The sequence below is a fragment of the Pieris rapae genome, chromosome 20 (assembly GCF_905147795.1).
Source record: "Pieris rapae chromosome 20, ilPieRapa1.1, whole genome shotgun sequence".
NCBI classification, from domain to species: Eukaryota; Metazoa; Arthropoda; class Insecta; order Lepidoptera; family Pieridae; genus Pieris; species Pieris rapae.
The window spans coordinates 4,793,792-4,821,554 of NC_059528.1; the positions used below are offsets into that span (position 1 = coordinate 4,793,792).

Sequence of the window (27,763 nt, forward strand, 5' to 3'; positions counted from 1 at the left end):
GATGTTAACCTCTGAAACGAATGATTTGCTAACATAAAAGAGCTCTTTGAGTTTAAACTGTTAATAAATTGGGTTGCCAGAAAAACGTATTAGCCACCACCCCCTGAATTATGTAGCTTTGATTTTTATTTTATGTATTTCTTGTTTCGTGTCGTTATGAGCTCATAAATACCTGAAATAGATAGGAAGAAATAAAACAGAATATTATAAATCAGATTGCTTTAATTTTAGTTTAATACAAATCGACTCCTACTTACGATAATTTTACGAATAACCGTATTACCCGTTGTTTTTTAAATATTTTTTACAAATTTATTCATTTTATTTAGTGACATCTATTACAAATGCCTCCATAGGGGCTTCTTTACAAACTTACATTAGTCGGTTTATCTTAGCTGCAGTCATATTAATATTTTTTTTAATTATTTTGACTATTTACCACAGGAACACAACTCGGAATGAGAAAAATATTTTATGTAAGAAGCGTGGTACGTCTATGAAGTTTTATAAATTAAACGCATGGTAATTATGAAAATTCATGAGTTTAGCCGTACGCAAATGTGATGCGAGACTACGGTAAATCCACTTCCCGATATCTACTTAAACATTTTTAAACAAATTATATTTCTATTGAAAATAACCTGAATCTCTCGGAATTTACTTTATGAAACAATGTTATAGCGAACATTGCTTTGTATGTCTGATTTATTCATGAAACTATAAGTTACAAGAAGTGGATTTATGTAATATAAAACAATATTTAGTTAAACATGTGAATCTAAGCGATCGTATATTACAATTTAAATAAAAGTTATACAAAATCTAACACAATTATTAAAAATATCTTTACATCTGATTTTATTGTACATAGCAAAGCAATATCTTACAAGAAAATAGTTGAATAAGCTTACAATGCCTACAAAAGGCTCGAATAGGCTTTGTGTAGGGTTGAAAGGAAGATAGTATCGGGCTTAACAATGTTTAAGATTAAAGCTCTCTATCCATTATCAGCTGTCCATTCAATATGACGTTCTTCGATATAATTGGTTAAATATACTGTGAAACGTCTTCGGACCAATTTTTCAATGACGTCACATCCTTGGAAGGCTGTTTATCGAGAGCAGTTCTATATTTGAATGTGAATGTAACCGAAGTTTTTCTAATAAAATACACGTTTAATAATATTTGTGGATTGCGTCGCTTGATTGTGATTGGTCAACAGCCAATCACCAATCATAATCAAGGAACGCGATCGTTTTCTAAATTGTAAAGTTGCGTAGAATTTTGAATAACGAATTAAAGTATAAAATTGTTTTAGATAAAAGGCTTCGGTCGTATATCGATAATTTGTAGGTGCACAGTGTTTCTTTTTGTTACGATATGGTAGTGGGTAATTCAAAATCTTAGATTAAATATATTAAAAATTCAGAATAGTTCAGTACTCCAGTCAATATAGGTGACCAATACTTTGCGTTGATCGACCACAAGTAACTTGATGCTTGACTTGATACATAGAGATTGATAAAATACCAAAAATGTTTAAAATTGACCCCTATTTTGACGGGAGTAAAGTCGAAAATCCTTGCTATAAAAAACTGTTGACTGTATTATATTTCAAGGTATGACGCGTTAGTAAAATTCAAAATACCTGTTTCAAGTTTAAAGCATTTAGTTTCGGTTGTGCTTAGGTGCATTGTGAATTAGATTTGGTCCAAAAAATTTTTGACAAAGTAGGTATGCGTAAGCGAATGTATGAAAAATATCAAGTTCGGCGACCTTCATTATTATTAGTTCCTATCTATGTAATTGATGCATTAAAATATGGCAGCTTTATTTTCTTATTTAAAAGTACCTGTTATTTCCTAACTAATCCAGTTTTGTCAAATAATAAAACTACGCAAATTTGAAATATACCTCGTCCTAGGTAGGTTTAGTTTTTTTTTAATTTAGATCCATTTACTCATTTTATATTTAACATTTTAGCAAACATTGGATCACCGTCAACGGGCTCAATAATTCACAACCTCTGAATATTAAATAACTAAGCTTTGAAAATTGGCTGGTTTCCCCAATTGACGGGTCCCAATGTCCCAATATTAACGATAAAAATTAACAAAGACACTATTTCGTTTAATTTAACTATAAATCTCTCATTTATGATTTATTTAACCGCCTACAAACGAACTTAAACCGATATTTATAACACGTTAATTTTGGCACGTTATTTATCGTACCGTTTAAAAATTTAAGAATTGAAATAACTATATAAAAATCTTAAATAATAACAAATAGGTACAAAGAAGGAAAAATATGTCACAATAGATAATAATCGTGATATACCTTCAGCACCAACTGTAAGACTTAAAAGATTACATTAACTCTTTGAAAAAACGAAAAATATATAACGGAATACGTTTATAAAAAGATTTTGAAAAAATTTAACATTATACTATTTACTTCACTAATTAGTGAGCTTCCTTATTATGTAATTAATGATTTTAATCTATTAAAGAGGGACACGACACCTAGCCTATCACGACATCTATAAGAGCGAAATTGAGGAACGGACATAGATAAAGTACGTCGATACAGTGAGGACTGAGCACCAAAATACCATGACGTGAATAATTTCTTTTGTTTATCTGAATAAGTCATGGTTTTTCTATATAAATCTGGTTTTATGCGATTACAGTTAATCACGAAAACCTTTCACCATTTCGGCTCAGATAAAAAGACAATAACTTTAAGAAGAATTAATAAAAAAAAATATAATGCAGTTTGCCCCATATATGTTAATAAAATTTACACACAAATTCTAATAAGGGACTTTATCCATTGTGGTTTTTACGTTAAAATGATATAAATTTTTTACATTTTTATTTTTCTATAAAATGACTAACCAACCAACCTAGAGCTTGTGGTATCTTCACGATTTTTGTTGCGTTGCCGTAGAATCTGCTCAGTCCTACACTTCAATACTAATAATGTGACTAAAATACATTCTACAATCATATAAGGTATTACCGGCAATACTTTTCAATTGCGATAAACACTTACACAATACATTTTCCCGCCATATGAGAATTTCCAAACTGTAACACCGTATATCATTGCACCATGAATTATTATATAGAATACGATACTCGATATATGTAATTATATCTACAATACACGCTAAGTTATAGTAATCAAGTCCTATGGGCATGTCCAAAGAGTATGAAATCCTGCGATTTTAAGTAAACTCTAAGGTTTCAGCCAGTTTCATCTCAAGATACTACTTAGTTTTGATTTTTGTCTCTAATGTGCTTGGTTGTTATCTTAATGCCACTATTCCAAATTCAAATTGGATATCTTTTTCCGATAACCAATTTCCTATAATGGAATCTGGGACCTGATTCCACCTATTTACAATCTTAAACGACCGGCAAGGGGCCGATTAAGATCTTGTTTTGATTATAAATACTGTTAGACTATTGTTAGTTTCGATATTGTTATATTGAATGATCCAGTTTCGTATTAGAATCAGTCCCCCACATTTACGCTTTCTACTTGAGCTAACGTTTCTACTAATAGCCGACTATTAGCTTATGTACACTATATCTAAAGTAATGTCATCGTCAATGTTCCCACATTTACATTTTGCAGTGTCTGATTCCCATTAAATTCCATTAATTAAACTGTAGTCGACCACAGATACAATTCCTTTATAATAACACGAATAATTAGTAAGCGGGTGTTTTAAATGCGTTTAGAAATATACATTTTAACAATTCAACATTAATATGTATTAATTCCTATTCAACATCACAATTGTTTTATGTTGCTCTTAACACTCTAACAGCCGTACTCAGGGTTGTTAATTAACAGTTTTAGCCATTTGATGTCTTTATCTTTATTTTAGTAATAATTAAGTTTTTCTATTTTTCTTTTTATACTGTATTGGTAACAATTATTAGGTTACAGTTTCATTAAACCGTTGGTATTTTACCTTGATGAAGGACTTCCTAGACTTAATTCAGGGACTCTAATATCTTCTAAACCAATGTAACTTTTTATTGAATAAAGAAACTTTGAATTTTGATAACAGATTTATATTATATTCGCCTCACTGATTGGCGTTAGAGTACTATATGGCTATAGTAATTTTATCGTTTATTTAATTGATTACTATTTTCAATGTTTTTTTTTATTGCTCCAAAGGCCAATCATAGAACTGTGACTAAACATTTCTTAGAATCCTTAATTGGAAATTACATTTCTTAGCTGTTATATAAAGATATATTAAACTACTAATATACGACCCTCACTACGGCTTTGTATGACATAGTTTACCGTCTTTCGACTTAATTATAGTATACGTGTATATAGACCACGTATTTGAGTAGTATAACAGTACATATAATTAGAATAGTTACTAAGATTAGTTCTCTCGAAGAATTGCGGTTCGGACCTAGGTTTATTGTTATTGAACGATGATATGAGGAGCTGACAGTAGTACGGCGACTGTCGCGATGATTGTGAATAGTGTGAACACGAAGAGACAAAACCTGCGAACCACAATATAAGCTATAAGCCATGTTATAGCGTAGCCATAATAAAAGCCAAAGAGCTTAAGTTAATGTAATGAACTCAGGAGTTCCAGATTTATCTATAAGACGATAATATACATCTTTTGTACTTGACTATATATTTTATTTTTTAGACAATTCAAAATATACTTTGCTGTTACTTGTCAATTTAATTTAAAGTAGATTACCTATCAACAACCATCGCAGCAAATTTCCAGTCACTAATCAGCTCCGCCTCTTCATCAGCTTTCTTCATTCGTGCGGTAATGAACTGCAGTTCCCTCAGAATGAGGTGCAATTCACGGTGATGGCCGCTTAGACCACCCCCCACGTCTTCCATCGTTGACGGCCTCACGAACGATCGACGGAAATCCGTTCTAAATATTGAACAGCTGTTAACAAAAATAAATGAATTTTGTGTGAACAAGCGCTATTGCGCAGTAAACAGTTCCCGGCGTGTGAGTTGGAATGTGTCGTGTTTCAAATAAGTTGTTAAGCATCGCGTTTCAGGTAAGTTGGTAGTCGTCGTTAGTTTGACGTATGTTGTTAAGCACCCTGTTTTGCGTAAGTTGGTAAGCGTCGTTATTTATACGTAATTTGTTAAGCGTCGCTAGCTTGAGGTAAGTTGTAAAGCGTCAATAGTATGAGGTAAGTTGATAAGAATCTCTAGTTTGACGTAAGTTGGTTAGTGTGGTCAGATGGGCGTAAATTATAAGTATCGGTATATGAAGTAGTTTTTAGACCTTATCGTACTTAAATTGCAATAATAATATGTTTTGTTTATCGGATTTTTTTTGCGTACGTACAGTATGTACACGTGTGTGTTATAACATTGAACATGAATCATGTTCGTGAATATAACTGTAGACAAATGTTCAACCTTATATATTTTTTATAAAATAGTCCTTATTTTTATTTCATAGATTAGATATATATTCTATTACTAGGTAGCTCTTACCCGGGTCCTAAGTTGCCCGTCGAAGCAGTACTGTTCGGCGGTGGAGGCACATGTCTAAAGTCATCATCTATATCTAATACATTAGCTAAGAGAGATTTGGAAGAACGCTCCTTTAGTTCTAATTCTCGCATCCGATTAGACATCATTATTGTTTTTCTAGTTATTTTTTTCCCTGGTCTCGACATTCGCAAGATCCATGGCAGCCATTGTAGGAACACAGTTTTTATCTGTAAAGTCAAAGTCAAAGTCAAAAATCATTTGTTCATGTAGGTAACAGAATGTACACTTATGAACGTCAAAAAAAATACAATAAATGAATCTAATTTTACATTTACTGCCAGTTCTCAAATCAAGGGCGTATAACGGAAGAGAAGAACTGGCAATAAACTCTCTTGAGTAATAAAGAATAATAATTAATAAAAAATAAAGTAACATAGTTTGTAAACTAAAGACTAGCATTTGTAAAAATAAAACCAATCATAATACCATCGAAACATAAGTTTTTTTAATGATTTTAATTATCAACCATATGCATTAAAAACTTTATACTTACCCATTGTGGCATTTCGTGGATATCAGCAGTTCGATGGTGGTAGTTTAAAACTACTACTGTTAGAACTACTGACGATGCCACCATGAACATGATGCAATTGAAGTACGTCCCTGTTATAGAAAGACATAAATTAAACCATTTTTTTTATAAAGATTGCCAACGCTCGGCACACTGATACATTGGTAAAAACAAACACAAAATACAATTTTAATGTGACAAGCACTTCGAGGCAAACATGACATTCAGTTAGAGCACATACAAATTGTTGTTGTTACATTAGATGTTATTTTTTGTATCGTTTTGTAATATCATTAAATAATAATTGTTATTTTGACATTTTAAATTCTCTTCTATTTGAGTAACTATTAATAAAGTAAAAAAAAACAATTACAACTTCACCGGTTTAAACGTTTATATTACAAATATAAGCCATGCAAAACGCAAACTTGAAGCATGCAAAGAAACCAAAATAGTTAACTCATGTTTTGCCAAACACAATTTAAATTTAATTTTATGTTATGCAGATTTAAAACTGTGCAATAGCTTACAGAAGTGGCAAAGATTATAAGAAAAGAGATGTTCCTGACAATACGCTTTTGTTAGACAGTACTTTTAATCCAGACCGGATGAACGGCCTATCCAGGAGATACTTGGAGGATGGGCCCTCTACCCTCTACGTCGCATTCAATCGACAAACTGCTGTTTTACTTCGAACTGTTTAAACATCTACAAGCAAAACCATTCCTGCATATTTTAAGCTTCTTAGCAAAAGTCAATTAAGGAGAGTTGTGCTTTACTTTTTTGTTTAAGACATGCGTTCTCGTTATCTGACGTCATTAGTCACCAGTGCTACTTTGAAAATGAAATGAGCTTAGTATTAATAGACAGTATAAAGGAGTAATTTAAGACATTACAAGAAGATTCCTTTCGAATAAGAAAACTAATCGGAAATCTAATGCAATTGCCTGTTCCGTTAAGCCAAGAATTAAATATGGGATCTAAAGTTTGATTAATTTTTATGTACAAGCAAATCTCTATTTAGGTTTTATTCGAGAATGAGTAGAGGAATTTCGTGAAGGGTACTCTTCCTCATCGCTCATTCTTCGACTTTTGTTTAGTGACAATTTAGAAGAACTTTAGAGTAATTTTACAGCGACCGCCCGTTTCTCACCTATCAGGGGGATCGCCTCTGATGTTTTAGTGATGACGTGCCCCACCAATAGAGAGAAAACAGTTTGTGACAGGAGAATTGTAACACCTGCAAAGATGAACATATAATCTATGATAATTATCGTCTACGTTTCCATAGTCATAGCAATGGATTCCCCCGATAACGACACTTGTCTATACACAGTTCCTGTATGTGTGCAGAGTTGGTACAGGGCTGAAGTAAAACCATAAACAGAACAGAAACATGCAGAAACTATTTTAGATATTTTTTTTAAATTTAGTTTTATGTTTTAAAGGGAAGAGGAAAGTAACAGCCAAGCCCTCCAAGTATCTAAATTGTTATATACAATATAGTACAACACCCAACAACATTAATACCCTGGAATCGATTGCGTTAGTAGAAGATACCAAAATTAAAAATAAAAACTTACCTCGAGCTTAAAGAGTAAGAAAATTGAAATTTAACAACCATGCCATGCATCCAGTATCCATATATTAATCATTGAGAAAGATTAAATAGATTCATTTGTTACAGTGCCAATTTTCGAGGCATTTTAAAATACATACAATTTCGCGCAGACACGCCACAATGCGTTAGCTAGTATGTATACAAGTTACCAAGAATAGGTGTGTAAAAAATCATATAACTTAAAGGCTTTTCATTAATAGCATTAGAATGACAGGGTTACTCTAGAAATAAGTGATTGAAAGGATCACGAAATCGATTCCAAGACAACGAAACAAATTTAAAAAAAAACTATTAAAATGAACCAAATTAAAGCGTTACATATGTTCAAAATAAACAATTATATTTTTATAGTCTTACAAGCCGAGCGCATAACAAACTTAGAAATTGATAAAGAAAATCTCACAATCACAATCTACCGATTTACTCCTTGTAATGTTTTAAAATATATTTTATTTTCTTATTTAATGGAAGGAAATGATAATGACAGTTTAGAATTAAAAAAAAACAAAAAGAAAAACAATTATGAAGATAGTAAAAAACAAATTGGGATGAGGGGAAGAAACAAGTCGGACGCGCAAGGTCTGGGTAGTGTACCTAACAGGGGAATTGCGTCGGAAACTTGCGGCAGGGTCTCAGCAACCAGGTTGAGAAACACCGTCAGCGATAGAAGAATAGTGACTCCTGAAACCAAACACATCGTTAACCCTGCATCGACAACAACAACTCTCCACGCATAGCCTTGTTTCTCGATTGATGTGTTGAACGACGTGTGTTTTAATGACGCTGACGATGTCAAATACGTGGTGTACACGATTATCTAGTGCTGAAGTACACTGCTTTGTTTTAATCGTGCAAAACTAAAAACTTATAATTCTTTATTCAACATATATTTGTTTCAATTGTAAATTCTGTTCTTTCTTTTAAGCAGTGTACGTACTTACTTACTACTTGCTTACTATAACATCCTATGTTTCATTGTACCAATAGCAGGCACCGTAAGATGTAGGCATCTTTTCAGCAACCAGGTTCAGAAACAGTCAACGACAACAACATTGTCACACCGATTGACAGTTACCGACCATTCGCGGCGTGGTGTCATAGAAAATTCACTAACATAAATACTAAGAAACGCTTTAACATACTCAATCTGAAATAGTATTTAAGATTCAATTGACACTTACCGAGTGTTAATTTTTCTCCTGAATCCGGTGGTAATGTGAAGCCCAGAAGAGCCATTGAAGATATAAGAACACACGGTACTATTAAATTGAAGAAGTAGTATAAAGTCCTTCTTCTTATCATTATTGTAAACGTCACATCTACATATGGTTCTGGACAACATGCGTATGTTATTGTGTTCTTTTTTCCAGGCATCCCTGCAAAGTATATTGTAAATATGCATATCGCTGCATAAATAATGTTAAATCTAGTAACTAGAGCTTATAGATAATTAATAAAATTTATCTATATGATATATTGAGTTGAGGATCCTATATCAAACAGGCAAAATATTTGCAACGACTTATAACAGAAATACATAGTATGATGTTGATTACAAGGTAGATAACAAATTATCTAATTAATTTTACCATTGTATAAATTGAAAGTTTATACAAGAGTTTGTATAAAATTAAATGAAAGCTATTTAAAAGTAATACATACTATGTATTAATTTTATGTGTGTATTTTACAGCTTGTATGTATTTTTTTAAATAAGCTTTTTCCGGTAGTAAAATTATGACAATATATCTAAACAAAAATGGATTTAGAAACTTAGCCATCGTAAGGTGAAGGTGACGTCCACTTTTCTGTTTATAAGACTGTAATTACCTATTAAATACCATTCTCCGTTTGTGATGAAGTCTGAAAGGTCACCTCCAGATTCGTCCTTTAGCACCAGATCCAACTATCAAAAAATACGCATTAAAATCGAATTCCATTACGACCATATAACATGCTCTACCATGCCTATCTCGTACGGGGAAATGTGAGAACCAAATACCAAATAGTGCTAGGTCTTAAGGATTTAACCAATTGTTTTCTAGCCAAATTTCATGCGGTTTACATCAATTATTAAGTAACACTGCCATATGGTACGCAGCAAAAAACGCAAGCAAAAATGAACATTTAATTCTAATAAACTGAAACATACAACGAAATGGACTAAGTCGAATATGGTTTAAAAAACTACAAAATGCAACTAAAGTTGCGCAACCGTATGGCAGATAAAATAGAATTTATTGTGAATTTATTTCTTCTGCACCATGCAAAATAGTACATACAAATCATTAGGATAATAATAATTATCCTCCTGGTTTCTCACATGGTTCCCTTAACTTTCAACTCTCTTTTTACAGTCGTTTGCTTGACGTTAGACTAAATTTTGGCAACATATTCCGACCAGCTTATTAATGCTCATTACTTATATTACAAAGATTGAAAGGAATACGCTGGTAAAATCACCGAGCCGTAGGAAAAACAGACGAAGAGTAAAAGCGTAACAAGCTTGAATTTTTTTACTACACTCGGCTTATTAATTAGATTTTTATATGCATGAAAATTCAAAGAGAAAGTACTCACATTTAACATATGCAAATATTTTTCTTTACCATCTTTTTCATATTACGCTTGTTTTGAACACGAATATACTTTTACTTTAACATTCAAACATCGTTGCAGCTTAAACCTCTTATCGACTGGGTTACTTATTTTTCTTTATACTAGCTCAAAATCTGAATTCAAGAATGGAATTCAAATAGCATTTCCGCTTTTGTTTTTGATGATTTGAATATTCGAAACCGCCGTTTAAATTTAAAATAAGAACGATATCGGCAAGTACCTGGTTGCCATCGTAAGTCCAGCTACCAAACTTCATGTCACAGTGTTGGTCGTCGAAGGGAAACCAGGTGATGTCTATCTTGCATGTGCTCTTGAAAATGCCCGGGGGCACGTACAGGCAACTGCCGTTGTTTCTGACCACCACATTCGTCTGGTACGTCCCGTCAAAACCCTCGTCAGCACTATTGAACAATGCGCATAACGTGCTACAGTTATAGACCTTTATAAACGTAGGTCATTGATGCATTTAATTAATCCGCTAAGAAGCTATAGCAATTATTGACTAAAATTCAACTCTATCTAAACCCTTGTGTTTTTATATCATACACATTACACATAGAAGATGTAATAAAAATACTGTTTAATTGTTAAAAATAAACCTAGACTGCAAAGGATAACTAGTTAAAATAAAAATATTATTTCAATAGCGTTAAATGCTAATTTAAACGCTAATTGAACACTCAATAAAATCTTTAATATTATAATATATTCATATCTTTTAATATAATATATTCATATCTTAATAGGTGATTTGGATAAATATTTAAAAATATTCACAAAAGACACCCCTCTCTCAAAGAAGTCTTTAAAAAAAGATGAATATTTCAAGCAAAATGGTGCTCTATTAACTACAAATTCGTTTAAGATTCAATTTAAATTACAGAAAAGTGATTTTAAAATAAAATTTATTAATAAAATATTTTAGAGTACATTAATTTCTAAACGTAGGAAGGCATTAACAAAATCAACGTCTATTTGTGTCAAGCGAAATAAAGTAGCTTTATATTATTTATTTAGTGCTCAGGTTTTATCGGGACGTTATTTATGTTCAGTCAACGATAAAATATATCATAAAATTAAATCTCTTTATCATTAAATGTTTAAATCATTCCTTCGCTTATACAGATGTTTCTCTGTGAGACTGACATTGAGAAATGAACTCACAAATTTGAACAACAATGGTGTGAATTCCATTTTTAATCTTTGTTTGACAAACGTTGGATGTAATCGATCAATTTATATATTAACCTCTTTATATATGGTATTGTTTAACATCTGTAGTCTTTGAATATCTGATAAGCGGAACAATGACTGTGGTGTTTCAAATCAGCGACTGTAATGCCGTGTACGTTACTATGGCAACACGAAATAGGAGGTCCACTCACGCAAACGATTCTTACTTTAACAAGTACCAATCGTAAATCGGCTTGACCTCCTACTGAGTTGTCATATGATCTGAAAAAAAATTTGTCTTACAAGACTGCTCTGAGGTAATTACGAAGAACTGTTTAATCATATACATGTAAACTTTATCAAGTCATGTGCTAGTTATGCATTACTGAACGATTCAGATATTTTTTTTATACTAATAACTCTCATAATTTGGAGATAGAATCATGTTTCAAACTGCATCTGGAATTGAAAATTTCATATGAGAAGTACATCTCAGTATATGAACTTGGCTCATTAAATCTTCTTTTGTTTGTTATATTTATAAAGTTGATGCGTTTTACTCTCAGCAGCAGTCCAGAGACGTTAAATATATTGTCAGGATATTTTCAAGCAATGTTTTATTTCATAAAATGCAAGCAAAGCTTATTTTATGAATAAAATTATATGCAGGTTATCGTGCATACGTTTAGAATGAAAAGAAATTAGTTTTAATACTGACCTCTTGTAAGAAAACTATAATGTTAATTGGTAGATATTGTAAATTTATTCTTACTACTTAATATGTATAAATGATATATTAACTATTAAGAAATTTACACAACTATTCAAAGAAATTCAACACAAAACATAAATACGTGTGTGGAAAATTTGAGTGAACATTCCGTTTGCTACGCATTTGGCGTAGCTTCATCGTAGCAGTAACGTAGCAGTGCGTAGTGCGTAAAGCATTCTACACCTTTATTGACATAGTTTCTTTAATTATAAAGAGCATAGCGGTGTGCTAGCTACATTAGCTACTCATTTGAAATTAAATGTTAAATTACAACTCTTGTTTAGTTGCACTTAAAATCTTTGTAAATGAATAAACAATGAGCGAATTTGGTGCAAATTTAACACGAGCCAGATGGTAGTAGGTTGTATTCATGAATTGTATAGCGCGTCAGTTTGGACGTACGCCAGCATATTTTGTTACGCCGCCTGTCACAACGTACCGAATAGAATCTTGTAAACATTGCAAGCGGTCAGGGATGTTCGGGATAAAAGTCAGACGTTCGGATATGCATTAAGTATTCTGAAAGCGATTCTTGGGAATAAAGGATTTTATAGGTTGGATTTACGTTAGCTTGGTACAAACTTGCTGTTGAATTTACGTGTGAATTTATGAACTAATTTAAAAGTTTTAAGACGTAAAAGTATGCTGTAGTTGGTATTGTTTTTTATTAACATAACTTTTACACATTTAAAGAAAACACTTTTTTATCATATTGAAGTTATGTATTATTGTAAACTTATAATTATTAAAACATAATTTTAAATTTATCCGACGTATCGCGTGCTTTACAGCGTGTGTGGTCACGGTGACTGAAGAATAATAATTATAAGTTTACAATAATACATAACTGCCATATGTTCAAAAAGTGTTTTCTATGTATGTGTACGTTATTACTAAAAAACCAAATACCACGTATGATTCTACAATTAAAGTCTTATATCAACACGAAAAGAAATATTACACTTTGGTGTGAAGGTTACCACAGCCGTGGAACACCAGAAAAACTGTAAACAAGGCAGCGGGTTGCTATTACAGAAATCTGTAAGTGATTCTGAGACTTGCTTATCAAATGCCCTACAGTTTTGGACGACATCCAAACTTCTAGCCTAGAACCAATTTGTTACCTCACAATTTCCTTCAATGTTTTTTATTGAATTTATTTATTGTCAGTGATATATAGTAAAATAAAAGTATATTTTTGCGGTACACTTTTTGAAATTATCCATAGTTGCTCACATTGAAATCGAATTTTGTTTAATTTTATTCTTTTCACTAGTGTTTTTTTTTGTTTTGTCAAATAGTTGTTTTGTTTAATGTTGGATCTCTTCGTGTATATCATGTTTGCCTATAAGTGTTTGTCACATTTAAAATTGTATTTAGTGATTTTCTTTTTTAGCGATGTAACAGTGTGCCAAGCGTTTGGCGTTGGTAAGCTTTTTTATCAATAAAAAAAATCTTCCATCTTCAAAACGTCTTTGTAAAGACATTTGGATAACAACTGTTTTTACTCATAATGAATTAATATTATATCAGGTTTAAGATTTAGCAGAGTGTAAACCTCTAATCTACAAAGGCTTTATAAATTTTAGGTATTTAAATTTGTTAATAGCGATCTTAGCCGTTATATGCCTTTTGCTCGTTATTTGAAGTTCATAGAAGCCAGTAAGCGGTTTTAAATGTACAATTAGGTTTTATTCGCCATTAACGGGATCAAGCACCTTTGTAAGTATAAGTGCTGCTATCGTTTGATGTGGGTTCGTATATTAGAATTATTTTAGAAATTTGTGTCAAATTTTTGCGTTAGTTGAGTGGTTTCTCGCGGAATACGATTGCAGAATTCAAATCGTTCTGTAAACAATGTACAAGTTTGATAATATAAATGTATTCAACTTATAATTTAAAATTGTAATACACATATCTTAATTTTATATCCTTCATTTCTATATTGTTAATCTATCAAATACCATATTATATCTCATATTTTCAATTCATTAGTTAAATTTAGTAGAAATATTTGAAAGAAAAAATATAATAATAATTAAAAGTGTTTTTCTTTAAGTGTGTAAAAGTTATGTGAACCAGATAATACTAGTAGAAATATTTTTATTCATAAGTATAAGGTTATTAAAGATGTAGTAGTAGATGTAGAAAGAAAAAAAAACAATTTATATTCTAGCGGCACAATGTTTTTTTTTTTCATTTTTAATCAGTTAAATAAAAGTTATACACATTTTTTACTATGCAGCTTACTGTATGTATTATTATTTATATATAGCTTTCGGTGTATAAATTAGATTTACAGTTGTACAATCTTAGGTACTTGGCTACTAAAGGAACGTTTATAAATGCGTTCCATAACAACGAGCTTAGAGCCGTCTTTAGTGTAGTCAACTAAGGAACAGTGATATAAAAGTAAATCTGTATAATTATATTAATATATAAATGTATGTACAAACACGTTTAAAAAAGATAAAATTAAAAAAAAATTAATTTAATACTTCCATAATAGAAAGTTATATATATTACCCAACGTATCAACTGAACGCACAATTAAATATTTAAATGGAACAACACAAAGATAACCCAATTCCAAAGTTAATAATTATACAAGTTTATGTAGACTGAACTGGATTAAACCACACCAAATGAACAGTCAGTTAAAACTAAATGCAAAGTTCTGATAAATTGTTAATGTGATTTCTATGCCCTTATAAATTACAAGTTACATTATATGACTAAGTGGCTTATATGTTTTGTTAAAATTGTTTTTAATTTTTAATTTTGCTTTGTTATTTTTTAATCATCGTCGACATCAACTAACTGTGAGTTTATTATATCTTATTTATAATGTATAGCAATAAGTTTTATATTTCTTCAAGAAATAGTTAAAATGAAATTGTTTGTATTATATCATAATTTATGTTAGTATCAGAAGGCCTATAAGAATCAGAAGACTGACTGATGATGCTTTGACATAATAAGTAAATAAAAAAGCTTCTTTCGTGCCAATTTTATATTGGAGATATATAAAAACTTTATTCTTTGTTAGAGGAAAAAATGAGCTCAGTATTATTGATAAAGTAAAAGAAACCTTTTCTGTTTACACACGTTTGCATTCCATTATATATGTGAATCCTTCGTAATTTTATTTTATATTATTCATGCATACTATAGGAAATGTTCTTTCATAAATTGCTTTATAATATAAGTAAACCAATATTAAGTATTTTTTAACAGGACTTGTACGTTTGTGACGAAAAAATTAGTGTTTTAAAATGAGATAATGACACTCTTTCATCATATGAATAGCATGTGATTCCTGACTAACAAAGGCTATATAAGAAGTATTTTTATATATATTATATAAATTATAAGTATTATATAATTCGGGCGCCGGTTAAGTTTTTAATAAACATAAAAATCGTTATGCACGTAATCTATATATACTATAACAATGAAAGGAAAACCACCAGAGCTTACATTTCCATGAAATGCCTCGCAGAGATAAAGGGTTAGTTTCTAAATCATTTTAACTCACGCTCCTCCAAATTAACTAAATGAATAATAAAGTTTAATCAAGGTATGAAACGCAGTAAAATAAATAGTGAAAATAAATTGAATTATTATTTTGGCGGTATTCCAGTTTAGTTACAGCATTTAAACATTTTCATTTTTAGTAGTAGAATCACAGTTAGTTGCCAAGTAAAACGCGACCAGAAATTAGTTCATTTGCGTAATTATTTTATTTTCTAGATTGCTTTACAAATCAACATTTAAAACAGCTCTTTGTCCCTTAAAGTTAAATTAGTACTCGGTTTTACTGCGCTTTTTTCCTGATATCATACCACTTCTACCATATAAATAACTACATGAAAGCTAATACAGGAACTATATGTATATAATGACAATTATTCCTCTTTATAATACTGCTATAGAAAACAGTCCTTGCCTTAAACAGAGCTTACATATTACAGAGACCCCCGCCCCCTCTTAAACTATCAACAGGCCATTTAAATGCAAATAGCACTTCCTCTCTCAGACCATTAAAGTTAAATGTTTGAAGTCGAAATTCACGTTGCCAGGTAATCGTGTAGTAGTGGCTTAGTATTAATTTTATATAGTGGGTCCTGGGATAACATACATTTATTCGTTAGTACTTGTAAAAATATCAAAATTGGCTAGCATTATTTAGCATGAAGATTGAAATAAAGAAAATAAGTTAAACTTATATTTAATTGTTACTTAACTAAGGTTGTATTCGTCATATTTCGCAACTCAATTTTTTTTTGCTTACTATACAAAATAAGATCATATGATTTTCTTGTAACAAAAATATAAAAAGTAGGGGTTTAATTGATTTTACATGTAAGGAAATATGTATAGAGAAAAACTATATTATCAAATTCAACGTTAGTCTGCCTACGCCATCAAAAAAAGGCTTGATAAAAATGAACGTTTATGATGTCATTACATATTATAAATTAGACGTGTGCATTGTATAAGACCTCAAACCTACAATTAGCTACCCCAATTGTCAGCGCCCTTACGAAACATTGAACTCGTGTTTACTCGGTGAATAAATTTAATAAGTCCCCGAGTTTAAACCTGTCTTCGACCTGTTTATGACTACGTATCTAACTGGCTGCCAGCCAGCTTCATATTTGAGATAAAAATATTAATCCTTTTACACTCGATTTAACACCTTGTGATAAATATTTAAATGTTAGACACTTTTTAAGTAATAGCGTATACTTGTCCAGAAATAAGGTTTTACATTTTAACATCATGTTTTTTTAATGTGGGACAAAACCTAACATATATTTTAGGCGCTGATCAAATCACATATATCGAAAACTCAAATTGTAGGCTACATAATATGTATACATTTTGGATATTTGTGACTCGTTATAACATATTATGATAATATCTTTCGGAAAGAAGAAATTAGTAAATTTGTATCGATGAACAATCTGTACTTAACATCGGCACGCTGCAATATTTTTAGTAGTCAATTTTTTTTTATAGAACAGGGGGCAAACGGGCAGGAGGCTCCCCTGACCCGCTCTACGCCCTTGACTTGCGAACTGGTTGTAAATGTAAATTTAATTTGATTTTTTGACGTTCATAAGTGTACATATTTACCTATATGAATAAAGATATTTTGAGTTTGATGTTAAGTGATACCGCCGCCCATGGACACTCTCGATGCTAGAGGGCTCGCGAGTGCGTTGCCGGCCTTTTAAGTTTAGTGACATATATCAGAGATATGATTTTGGTAATAAGTACATAATATTTATGTCATCACTTGGGCTGCGAGGACAACTGATAGGTAATTCTGTATTATTTTGTGGGATATAAAGGCGAATTTTAATTTTTAGACAAAGCCTAGCTGCAATTACATTATATAATACTTTTCGTATTATAGAATACCTAACCGCTGACTGTTAATTAAGTCAATTAAATGAGGGATTATATTATTTTTCATATATCCTTTTTGAACTCTCTTCGATACTTTTCGAATACAATTTCATTTTAACGGCAATTTTATTCGTTCGCCAAATCGATCTAAAGTAATCATCCTAATACAATTTAACCGCTATCGTGGTTAACATGTACCGTTTGGGTAATAAACTCCAATATTTTATGGAGAATATACTGCCTCTCAGCGCCCAAATGTGAAATATTAAATGATTGAATGAAATTGATAGCAGTAATGTAAGAAATGTTAGCTCATCTACCGCTTCATGAAATATTGTTAGCCATTTTCATGTCTCTTGCGAATCTTTATTACGTCTTTAAAGTTTAGTGACATATATAAGAGATATGATTTTGGTAATAAGTACATAATATTTATGTCATCACTTCGGCTGAGACAACTGATTGGTAATTCTGTTACATTTTGAGGGGTATAAAGGCGAATTTTAGAATTTAATTTTAAGATAATATAATTTTTTATATAATACTTTTCATATTATAGAGTACCTGACATCTGATTGTCAAGACGTTCGAATTTCGAACACGTTCAAAATTCAAATTTGTCAAAATTTTTCACCATCCGAATTTCAAACGTAGTCAACCGTCTTCGTCAAGTATTTCTTATAAAAAATAGATATTTATTGAAATTTCAAGGTGGTTGAATGGTAATAATAAATATTATATATGAAAATACCTTACCAATTCCGTATAGATGTCTGTAAGAGAAGTTGAATTTCAAATAAAACGCATGCAACTTCATTGTACCTGTTATACATGAGTACATCCGGTTTCCACAATTTATTCGGCGTTATTCTCAGGTCTTTGACTCCGCCGTAGTCGCTGTCATTCCATCTTAAGTTGTAGTCATTCCATTCCTGTGACACGCATTACAATACACATGAGTGATAGAGTTAGATATATTTCATAAAAATTGTGCATTTATAAAAGTGATATTAAGGTTTGGTAGCAATTTTGAAACGGTTTCTTATTATGAGATTTATTTCATTTAAAAGCTCTAAGCATCATAGATATATCGAAGAAGTTTTAAGTATTTGCATATCTTTGCCTGGAAGAGATCGCTCGAAAGGATAAGACCAGTTGCTCTCACTTTTATTCAATTATGTCAATTGTATTATATTTGTGTAACGAAGTGTTGATAGAAAATTTGTCAAATACTAATTTTGTAAAAAGAATTTTCTGTTAGCAGACTAGTATATCAACTAATAATGTATAAATGTATGTAAGTTAAATGTATTGAATACTTTTTGTTTGTTTGTTCCCTTTTGTAAATCTTTGTGTAGTAAAGTGTATGATGTATTCCATCTTTGGCTATATGTTCAGTGTATTTATTTGTAATTATATATAATTTATGTTATCTGTAGGATTACGAAATAAATAAATAAAATACAATTCATAATAAAAGTGAAAACATTAAACTTCGTTTTGTGAAATATTCTAACTTAAGTATTCATTAAAAATCGATCATATGTACTACATTACATATATATATATTTAACTGTCAGTAAAAAAATATTTAACAGTTTACGTATTGACATTATAATTTTATAAAAACTAACTCGATAAGTTTCAAAATTGCCCCCAACTAATCAAGGCTGGCGGAAATATGCTGTGAAACAATAACGCAACGTTTAGATAGCTCCAACAAAGCGCTCGCAAACACGACCTCTATATTACAAAAGTTTTCAACTTTGATAACAGTGCGTATACTGTCAATGTGTACAGGGGCCTCTACACACATGTTCGGACTATAATTGGCGAACTATTCTTAGTGACTAGATCGTGAGTAATTCTTCTTTTTTTGAAAAATTTCGTACGTTCTATTTTTGAAAGCACGTTCCCATTACTATAGCGACTGTAATGTCACGTGTTAAACTTTTTAGTACTTATCAAAATAATTTTTTTTTCATGTCCAGATAGTAAATAAGTTTATATAGTTTGGCAACCACAGCTAAGTACTTGTATAACCTGTAGGCCCACGCTTCGAGTCTAGGTAAAACAATAATAATTGTTTTATGCCTTTAATGATGTAAATTACAACAATGATTATATTTCAAGGATTAAGGATTTCGACACGACAGTTTTTTATTCATAGTAACTGCACATTTGCCTTCAACTATTTATAAGTAACTATAAGTAATTGTTTTATAGTAGTCGAACATGTATGTAGTGGCAACATATATTACAATAACTACACATTTTTTCATAACAAATATCACAATACAAGCTATTTTATAAACTACAAAAATCTAAAATTAAAATAATACGTTCAAATAGAGAAAAACACTAAAAAATTAAATTATATGAAACAGTAATAAAGACGCAAACACGGATGACGTCACACAACTATACACAATCGACTCATGCTGAATCATGCTATGTTTATATCACAATACGATCAGGCCTAGGGAATATATTGACCGCCCTCAAAGATTTTTATAAGGAACTGGGGAACTAAGTCTCTTTTCTAAGCTGCCAAATTGGTAAATGCTAAATTTTATATTTAAACGCATGAGTACACACATGTTTGTTTACGCAAAAATGTAGGATACTCTGCGATTGATTTATGTTTTCTTTTAGCTTTAAATAAAAAGAACGAAATCAAACAAAAAGCATCAATATCGGATTAAATAACGTATTAAAACTTGCATCGTTAATTAAATCTTAATATATGAAAATTTTCACCCCGTAACATTCCATTGCCATGCAGTAGATACTACAGTATTTGTGGCAAACAAAATAGTAGCGGGCAACGGGTTGTGCAAAATCAATTTACAGTGTTATGTTTATACAAAAAATCGGTTATAATTCAATACATTATATACAAACATTCTTCACCAACACATGACATTCAAAGTTAAACAATCCTGTATAAATTAATTGCAATAATTTATTGTTAACTTATATGGTTATTTAATGCATTGCGGGTTACACGGCAGTCCATTCGTCTCTCGATTTCAATAAAAACGGGATAATAATCTCCTATTAATCACTTGGACTTAACATACCAATGAATAACGGTAAATGACAGGTTGGATTGACTACTTTAATGTAATGGGATGCATGACACTACGACTATGCTACTGACAAGAAACTTTAGTAAGAAATTACAAAAAAAAACTGCCGCATACTCCGAAATGCAATGCAACTTTCAAGAAGAACAAAAGAAGAAGAAAACAATAACGAAGGAACAGATAGGAAGTAAAAAAAAAAAGAAATTTTATCGAGTATTAATTTAAGTTTGTCTTTTATCACACTTACCAATGACAGCCATATATTTGTTATAAGTAGTTGATTCTTCTCGTCCTATTTGGTTAGACGATGTCAACAGAAACAGAGAGAAAGGGCGCAGTCAGTATAATGTTCTAGTAATTGATCAACACTGGGTAGACAAGGAGCGGCCAGGCGCGAGAGGCTCGCGCGTGGCCTCACATACAATCTAGATTGAGGCTGAACAATGAACACCGACTCTTCATGCGACAGTGCTGCCGCGGCAGCGCCCTCTATCCGCCACCGCCGTTGAACCGTTTTATTTAGAAATGTGCGCAAGTTTAGATAAAAAGTGCGTTAAGAAGTGTGCGCAGATAAAATATCGTTAGCAAAGGCGGGACGGTGAAGGCACGCACCCACCTACCACTTACCAAGTTAAGCCAGACGTTCGTCGTCAGGATTTGGTTTTTCTCATCCTTTATTAAACGAACGCACGGCGACGCAAGGAACGAAAACAATAAACATTTGATAAATATTTTTTTCTCATTTCATGAGTTTAAAAGCTCCGTTTAATTTTTAATTTAATTACTTGATATTTTAGCCAATAAACTTGCCGGGAATTTAATATGCTATGGAAGCGAGATGCACCAAAAGTGCAAAATGAAAGCACAAAGTAGGTTTAATATCGTCGTCGATTTCATGCAAGCCGTTAGACGTCTTATAAAATAACGTTGCCCGCTCAAAGGAATCACTTAAAAAGACATTACAACTTTTTGCACACTTTAATATTATGGCTTGGAATGTAATGTTCAAATTTAATTTAATTTGGAGCTTTATATCCTTTATTAAATATAATGATAACTGATCTTTACTAGGGTAGGAATACACATGTTTACTCACTCTTTTTCCAAAAAGGCACCTAAGGAAATTCTTATATCTAACGTCTGTAACGTATAATAAACTAATTCGCGTGTTTCTCACGATGCGCACATAGCAAGAAAGTACATTGGTGCACAGCCGGGGTTCGAACCTACGACCTCAAGTCGAGAGTCGCACGTTGAAGCCACTATATGCTCTATGTCGTCAATAATTACTAGGTTTTTTTTACTATACATGAAATAAAATTATAAATATAAATTCCTTTAAAAAAAGTGAATTGTTTATGATATCTCCTAAATTTTGGACTTTATTTCAACAATATACCAAGTGCTGCAAACTCATGGTTTTGATTTCATATTTTAATTATAACACTTTTTCATATTTGTTTTATATTATCGAATTTACTATCGAAGTGGCATCACTTTGAGTCTAGTATTTTTTTTTTTATTTGGACCACAAAATTAGGACAACCACATGTCAACATTCACTTATATATGAAAATATAAAAAGCGGTGTCGTCCCTAAAACATGTGGACACGACCAGCATTAATGTAATCATTAGTCAATCATTAGTTAGTTCGTGTGTGCGTAGTACATTAGTACATATTTCACACACAATACAGGAGAATATGTAATTCCAATGAAATGGACGTTAACATTTAATGTTTTGACCGAGAGTACTAAACATTGGTACAAAGCTTCGTTAAGTCTAACGCAAGTATAAAACCGTATCTTCATGCTACGAAGAGCAAAGCTAAATCTTTTCAAGAGAAAATGCCTTTAACGCGTCTAGCGCCCGCGGCTCCACAATCTTACAAAGAATCCTTCATCGTGTAAGCCACTCGACACGATACTACATTTCCACAAGAGAATTCACAACTTTTTACATTTCACCATTTGCTTTTCACTGCTTAAGGCAGAATATACGAGAACGTACCAACAGTTGCAGAAGGCGCAAATGAAAAATCAATATAAAAAGCACGATATTATAATGATAAAACTTTTTGTATACTATCAATACACTATTATATGAGAAAAATATGTAGAGAGTTATGTTTTATACGTACATCACATCTGTGATTATAAAGAAGAACGTTTGTTGGTTTATAGACTACATTTAAAAAATTGTTATTGTGTATCTAAAATTTAATTTAACATAAATGAAAGTAACTTGATTTTCAATATATGAGTTATACCTACAAGTGGACGGCCAAGAGCTCATATTCAAATATCAGATTTATTTGACCATATTAAAGTCAAAAATCTTTACACAGATATAAGTAGAAACTAAGAACAATGTATAAAAATACTCTTACACTTCACAATTGCTGAGACAAATTTATAATAGTTACGTATTCTTTACATTTTTTTCTAATATTTAAGTGGTAAGATCAGCCTTATTCGGACTCTGACCATAACCAACAGGATTTTCAGTTTCCATTCGACGTGTTGACACCGCCTTTGAGCACTCGCCTCAAAGAGATTAAAGTGCTCAACTACGATACTGCATACAGGCTCCTTAACGAGTATACATTTTGTACAAACATTTAGAAAAAAGCTAAGATGTCGAATATTTTTATACCTTAGAAGTTTATAAATATTTATAAATAGCAAGTATATAAATATTTTCTTAAATATTTAAATGATATTTCATTTGTGTTTGTGACAAATCTTTTTAAGTGAAACTAATATAATTTGACTAAGTAAATTATAAATTATTTAACTTTTTAAGTATATTATTATTAAGTTCATTAAAAATACTACAACGTTTCACTAATTATACTTATTTTATTTGCTGTAGTAATAAGCTGAGATTTCAGAATATTCAGGTAGGTTTGCGTGCAAGTTGCACTTAAAACTATAACATAAAAATATGTAGATATTTATTCAGAAGCTCTTTGTAAATGCATCTTTCGTCTTTACAAATTTTTGGCACTATTAAATTTATAAATAACATATGATTTTAATAGTTCCTAAAAATAAACCACTTAATAATGTTACTTCTAATTGTTTTTCTCTCGTGACCACCTAAGGAATTTTGAGAGACAAGAAGCGATCCTACCATACCAAAACAGTAAACCTCCGGATCCTAGAAACATGAACCACGAAGGTCTACAATATATAAAATCGCAAAATGTAAAAACCAAAAGGATATAATTGAACACGATAAAGTTCCTTTTAAGCTCCATAATTACGAAATCCACAGATCTACAGAAACTCATCGCGTGATCGGTAGAAATAATGGAATTCTACATGTTTGAATTGAAAACTGAATTTCCATTTTGTAATCACATCTGTTGGTTCTCAGCAAACACGAATCCGTTAAGTGAATATGTAACGATTCTATGCAACTTTCTATTAAATCTGTATTTAATGGTAACGGAAATTTAACATTGAATTTCATCTTATTTGTACAACTTGCAACGACTCCATAATTAGTATTGGGCCAAAACAGTAATTCATTTTCACACATTTGTTCATTTTATATTTCCCGTTTGTGGCTTATTTACTGATTATATGCTACTACTTCCTCATAAAACAAAATGTACGTTTAGCTACCGAATGCAACTGTTGTGAACATGTTTGTTTCAATTTCTACGTCTTAGCTTGTTTAAGGGCCTGTTACACAATGTATGGATAAAGTGCCAAATGCAACACATAAATTATTCGAAAGAGAAAGTTCCGAATAAGATACTTCGCATTTCATGACAAATAGCGCTATCTGACAGTCGTAAAATATTGTTTATCCTACAAATAAGTAATAAATAGCTGATTTGGAACTTATCCGGACATATTGAAACAGGCCCTAAGCCTAAATTCAATGTCATTTCAACAGTTGCACAATGACATGACGAAATGCAGGAAAATCGTTAATCGGTATAATATTTCTTTGTTAATGGAACTGTTTCCATGTATATCCATTTTAGGGTAATTGTGATTACAGTCAAAACCGTTTACGACGAGATTGTTTAGTTTTTACCGGTTATATCCACCAAAATCAAAGATCCCGGCTGAATTCTATTGTTTATGGGATTTTATAATGTTCGCTGTTACGACTACCGGTTTTTACGTCTTTACGTGGTTTTGACTGTATTATTATAGTGTCTGAGTACGTCTCTGTTTTCGTTCGTGTGTTCGTGTATAAATGTAAAAAAATGTCCATATTCCCGTTACTTCAAGACTACTTACGTATTAGTAGAGTACAGAGCCTTGAGTCCTATATAGTTAAATATGCACTATTTTTTAACTCTCTTCATTGGATAATATAGCCTAACTTAAGGCGGACTAATTCTAATAAAAAAATAAGATAAGAAAGTGTCCAATAACACTACTTACATAGTGTCTATTAAGACACTTTTTTCTTGTGTTTTTATATTTAAACTTGATACTATTAGGCACTTGCACTAACACTATGTGTGTAATAAAAATCAGGGGATAAGTTAATATTGGTATGAAACTAATAAAAAACTCTAAAAATATATAAGAGTCTCGCTTCCATAGCCATAATAAGATTGTAATTAGACGTTTAGTTTGAGTTTGTTTATTTTATGAAAGAAATTGGCACCTTTAGCACAAACTTTGCGAACTAAATTAATAAAGTGACTCGCTTACTCTTTCTGACAAATTGTTTAAGCTATGGTGGAAAGAGACACTTTATTTAGCATGGTAAAATTAGACGTATTTATTATACATGAGGAAAAAACAATGAGTGAATAGGACGCCTTTATCTAACAGCTATAATGCTGACAGAAGACAGCTAGTACTGGTCATACATTTTCTGTCAAACTCAATGTTATTTTGTTAACTTTTCGATTGTACTGTTCGTGCTAAGGGTTAATAAAAATGGTAATTTGATTTAATGATATTCTTTCTAATGTTGTTTTAAAAATTAATTTAGATTTTTTGCGTTCATACAATTCGTATTGTTTATAACTTAAAAATAATCGACGAATGAGTCATACCTGAATGCTTTATTATAAAAAGAAATTTTTCTATATAATTATCATAAAGCACTCAGAAAGGTTATTTTGCTAAATATTAAAATTATATAATAATTAACACGTTGCAAAACGCAATATTATATTTTATGTGCAATTAAGTTTTAATATTTCAATCCTTCCCGTTCAATTACGTTATATAATTCTTAAAAATTTAAATTTAGAATTATAATATCATTATTTTTATTATAGTCTTTGATAAAAAAGGTTTTATATAACTTAATAAAATTTTGCAGTTACATAAATTAACCGTTTATTCGAGTGAAAATATATTTTGTTGGTAAGAAATTATTTTAATATAATATAGCGTTTCACCTATAAAACGTATTCAAAAGGTACTCACCACGTCAATGATCTGTTGTAACGTCAGGCCGAACTTAACTTCGAGTGGATCGCTCTCATTGGCGACTGGTCGTTCAAGTGTGTTGTATGAAGCTAGTAAAGCGTTTAGCAACTTTTTCTCATGCGGGCCTTGTTCCGACACTGTAAGTAATATTTTTAAATTTAGAATGTATTCAAAAAACTGTAATAATACACTATTTGACAGTATTTTTTTATTTAGTATGATAAACACGTGTTGTAAAAAGTAACATTTATATAAGATATTAAAAACCGTTAAGTAAATAACTTGTAAAGAATCATTATTTTGTCAAAAAATCCTTTAAATATATTTTTTTAAGTTAGTTAAATCGAGCATACCTTAAAAAAATATGTCTAATTATAATACAATTTTGGAGTTAAATACTAATTAGAAAAAAAAAAATTGAAAAAATATGAAAACTTTTGCGTATGATAAAATCTTAATAATTGAAATTGGTCGTCGGATAGTCAAACTACGATGCACCTTCATTATTATCATGAAAAAGTTAGGTATCAAGATAGGTAATTCAGTTAGCATGAGAATCGTATAAAGATACCATTGGTGCATTGGCAAGCGTTGGCTTTTGTATAATAAAATATATAAGATCTGACCTAAAACTTAAACTCGACGCATTTGACATTCATTGACTTCAAATAAATGGTTGTTTCTTGATATTTTAATACGTATATAAGTTTTACCACTTCACGTAACTTGCAACTTATTTTAAACAATCCATTAAAATATGTGCGTGCGACGCCGTCTTGAATAGAGAAGCGTTTTGGCGCATTTTATAAAATACGAAAGTTATTTTTTTATTTGAAATATACTTAACAGAATTAAAAACAACAATTTGTATAGGTTCCAATATCACTCATAAATATTCTGGGTTTTTTTTAATATTGTCAATATACCTAATATTTAGTCACATCATCACTACACTACTAATAATTTGAAAAAATAATGAAAATATTGTCAGGATTTAGCTAAAAATGAAAGCATTATTTTTTTGGCACTGTTTCTGTTAATATTTATTACTGTTATTTTTTTATTTTATATCACTTATAGTCATTTATATTACATACAACTATATAATTTTCCATAAACACATCGCTATTCACTGTCTTTGTCATGTTTACATCATCTACACAGATAAGCTAAAAGTAGTTTATATTAAATCTATGACCTCAATAGATGCAGACGCTGGTGGCGGCTATTTAATCAAACAAACAAAAATCATTTATTCATATAGGTAACACAATGTACACTTATGAACGTCAAAAAAAAGAAATATTCATTAAATAATTCTAATTTTACATTTACAGCCAGTTCTCAAATCTAGGGCATAGAACGGAAGAGAAGAACAGGCAATAAACTCTTCGCCACTCTTTTTAATCGCATAAATTTTAAAACTACGTACACATTCAAATTTGTTCACACCGAACAGTAAACTAAATAAAGTCATGCCTTTTTAACAGTAGTAGTTTTGATCTACTGCATTTATCTAAGCCAGTCAGTATAGTCCCATTCTCATATACGACCG

The 27,763-nt window shown here is 30.9% G+C and overlaps 1 protein-coding gene across 5 annotated transcripts in view; it reads right to left on the minus strand.

Moving 5' to 3' along the window:
- Window positions 1-216: 216 nt before the first annotated feature.
- LOC110993675 (neuronal acetylcholine receptor subunit alpha-7) overlaps window positions 217-27,763 on the minus strand; it is a 75,194-nt gene continuing 47,647 nt past the window's right edge. Inside the window, exons 2-13 of one of the 5 annotated variants that reach the window (XM_045632680.1) lie at window positions 26,206-26,345; window positions 21,417-21,461; window positions 18,523-18,632; window positions 10,558-10,738; window positions 9,549-9,624; window positions 8,900-9,094; window positions 8,313-8,399; window positions 7,251-7,337; window positions 6,080-6,189; window positions 5,527-5,753; window positions 4,757-4,960; window positions 217-4,547 (exon numbers count right to left, since the gene is read on the minus strand). In XM_045632680.1, coding sequence (XP_045488636.1) covers window positions 4,463-4,547; window positions 4,757-4,960; window positions 5,527-5,753; window positions 6,080-6,189; window positions 7,251-7,337; window positions 8,313-8,399; window positions 8,900-9,094; window positions 9,549-9,624; window positions 10,558-10,738; window positions 18,523-18,632; window positions 21,417-21,461; window positions 26,206-26,345 — 1,547 coding nt within the window. In that variant the 3' untranslated portion in view covers window positions 217-4,462. Of the gene's footprint in view, window positions 4,548-4,756; window positions 4,961-5,526; window positions 5,754-6,079; window positions 6,190-7,250; window positions 7,338-8,312; window positions 8,400-8,899; window positions 9,095-9,548; window positions 9,625-10,557; window positions 10,739-18,522; window positions 18,633-21,036; window positions 21,082-21,416; window positions 21,462-26,205; window positions 26,346-27,763 lie in introns of all 5 variants that reach the window. The other 4 variants (XM_045632678.1, XM_045632675.1, XM_045632679.1 and 1 more) reach the window with 4 other exon arrangements.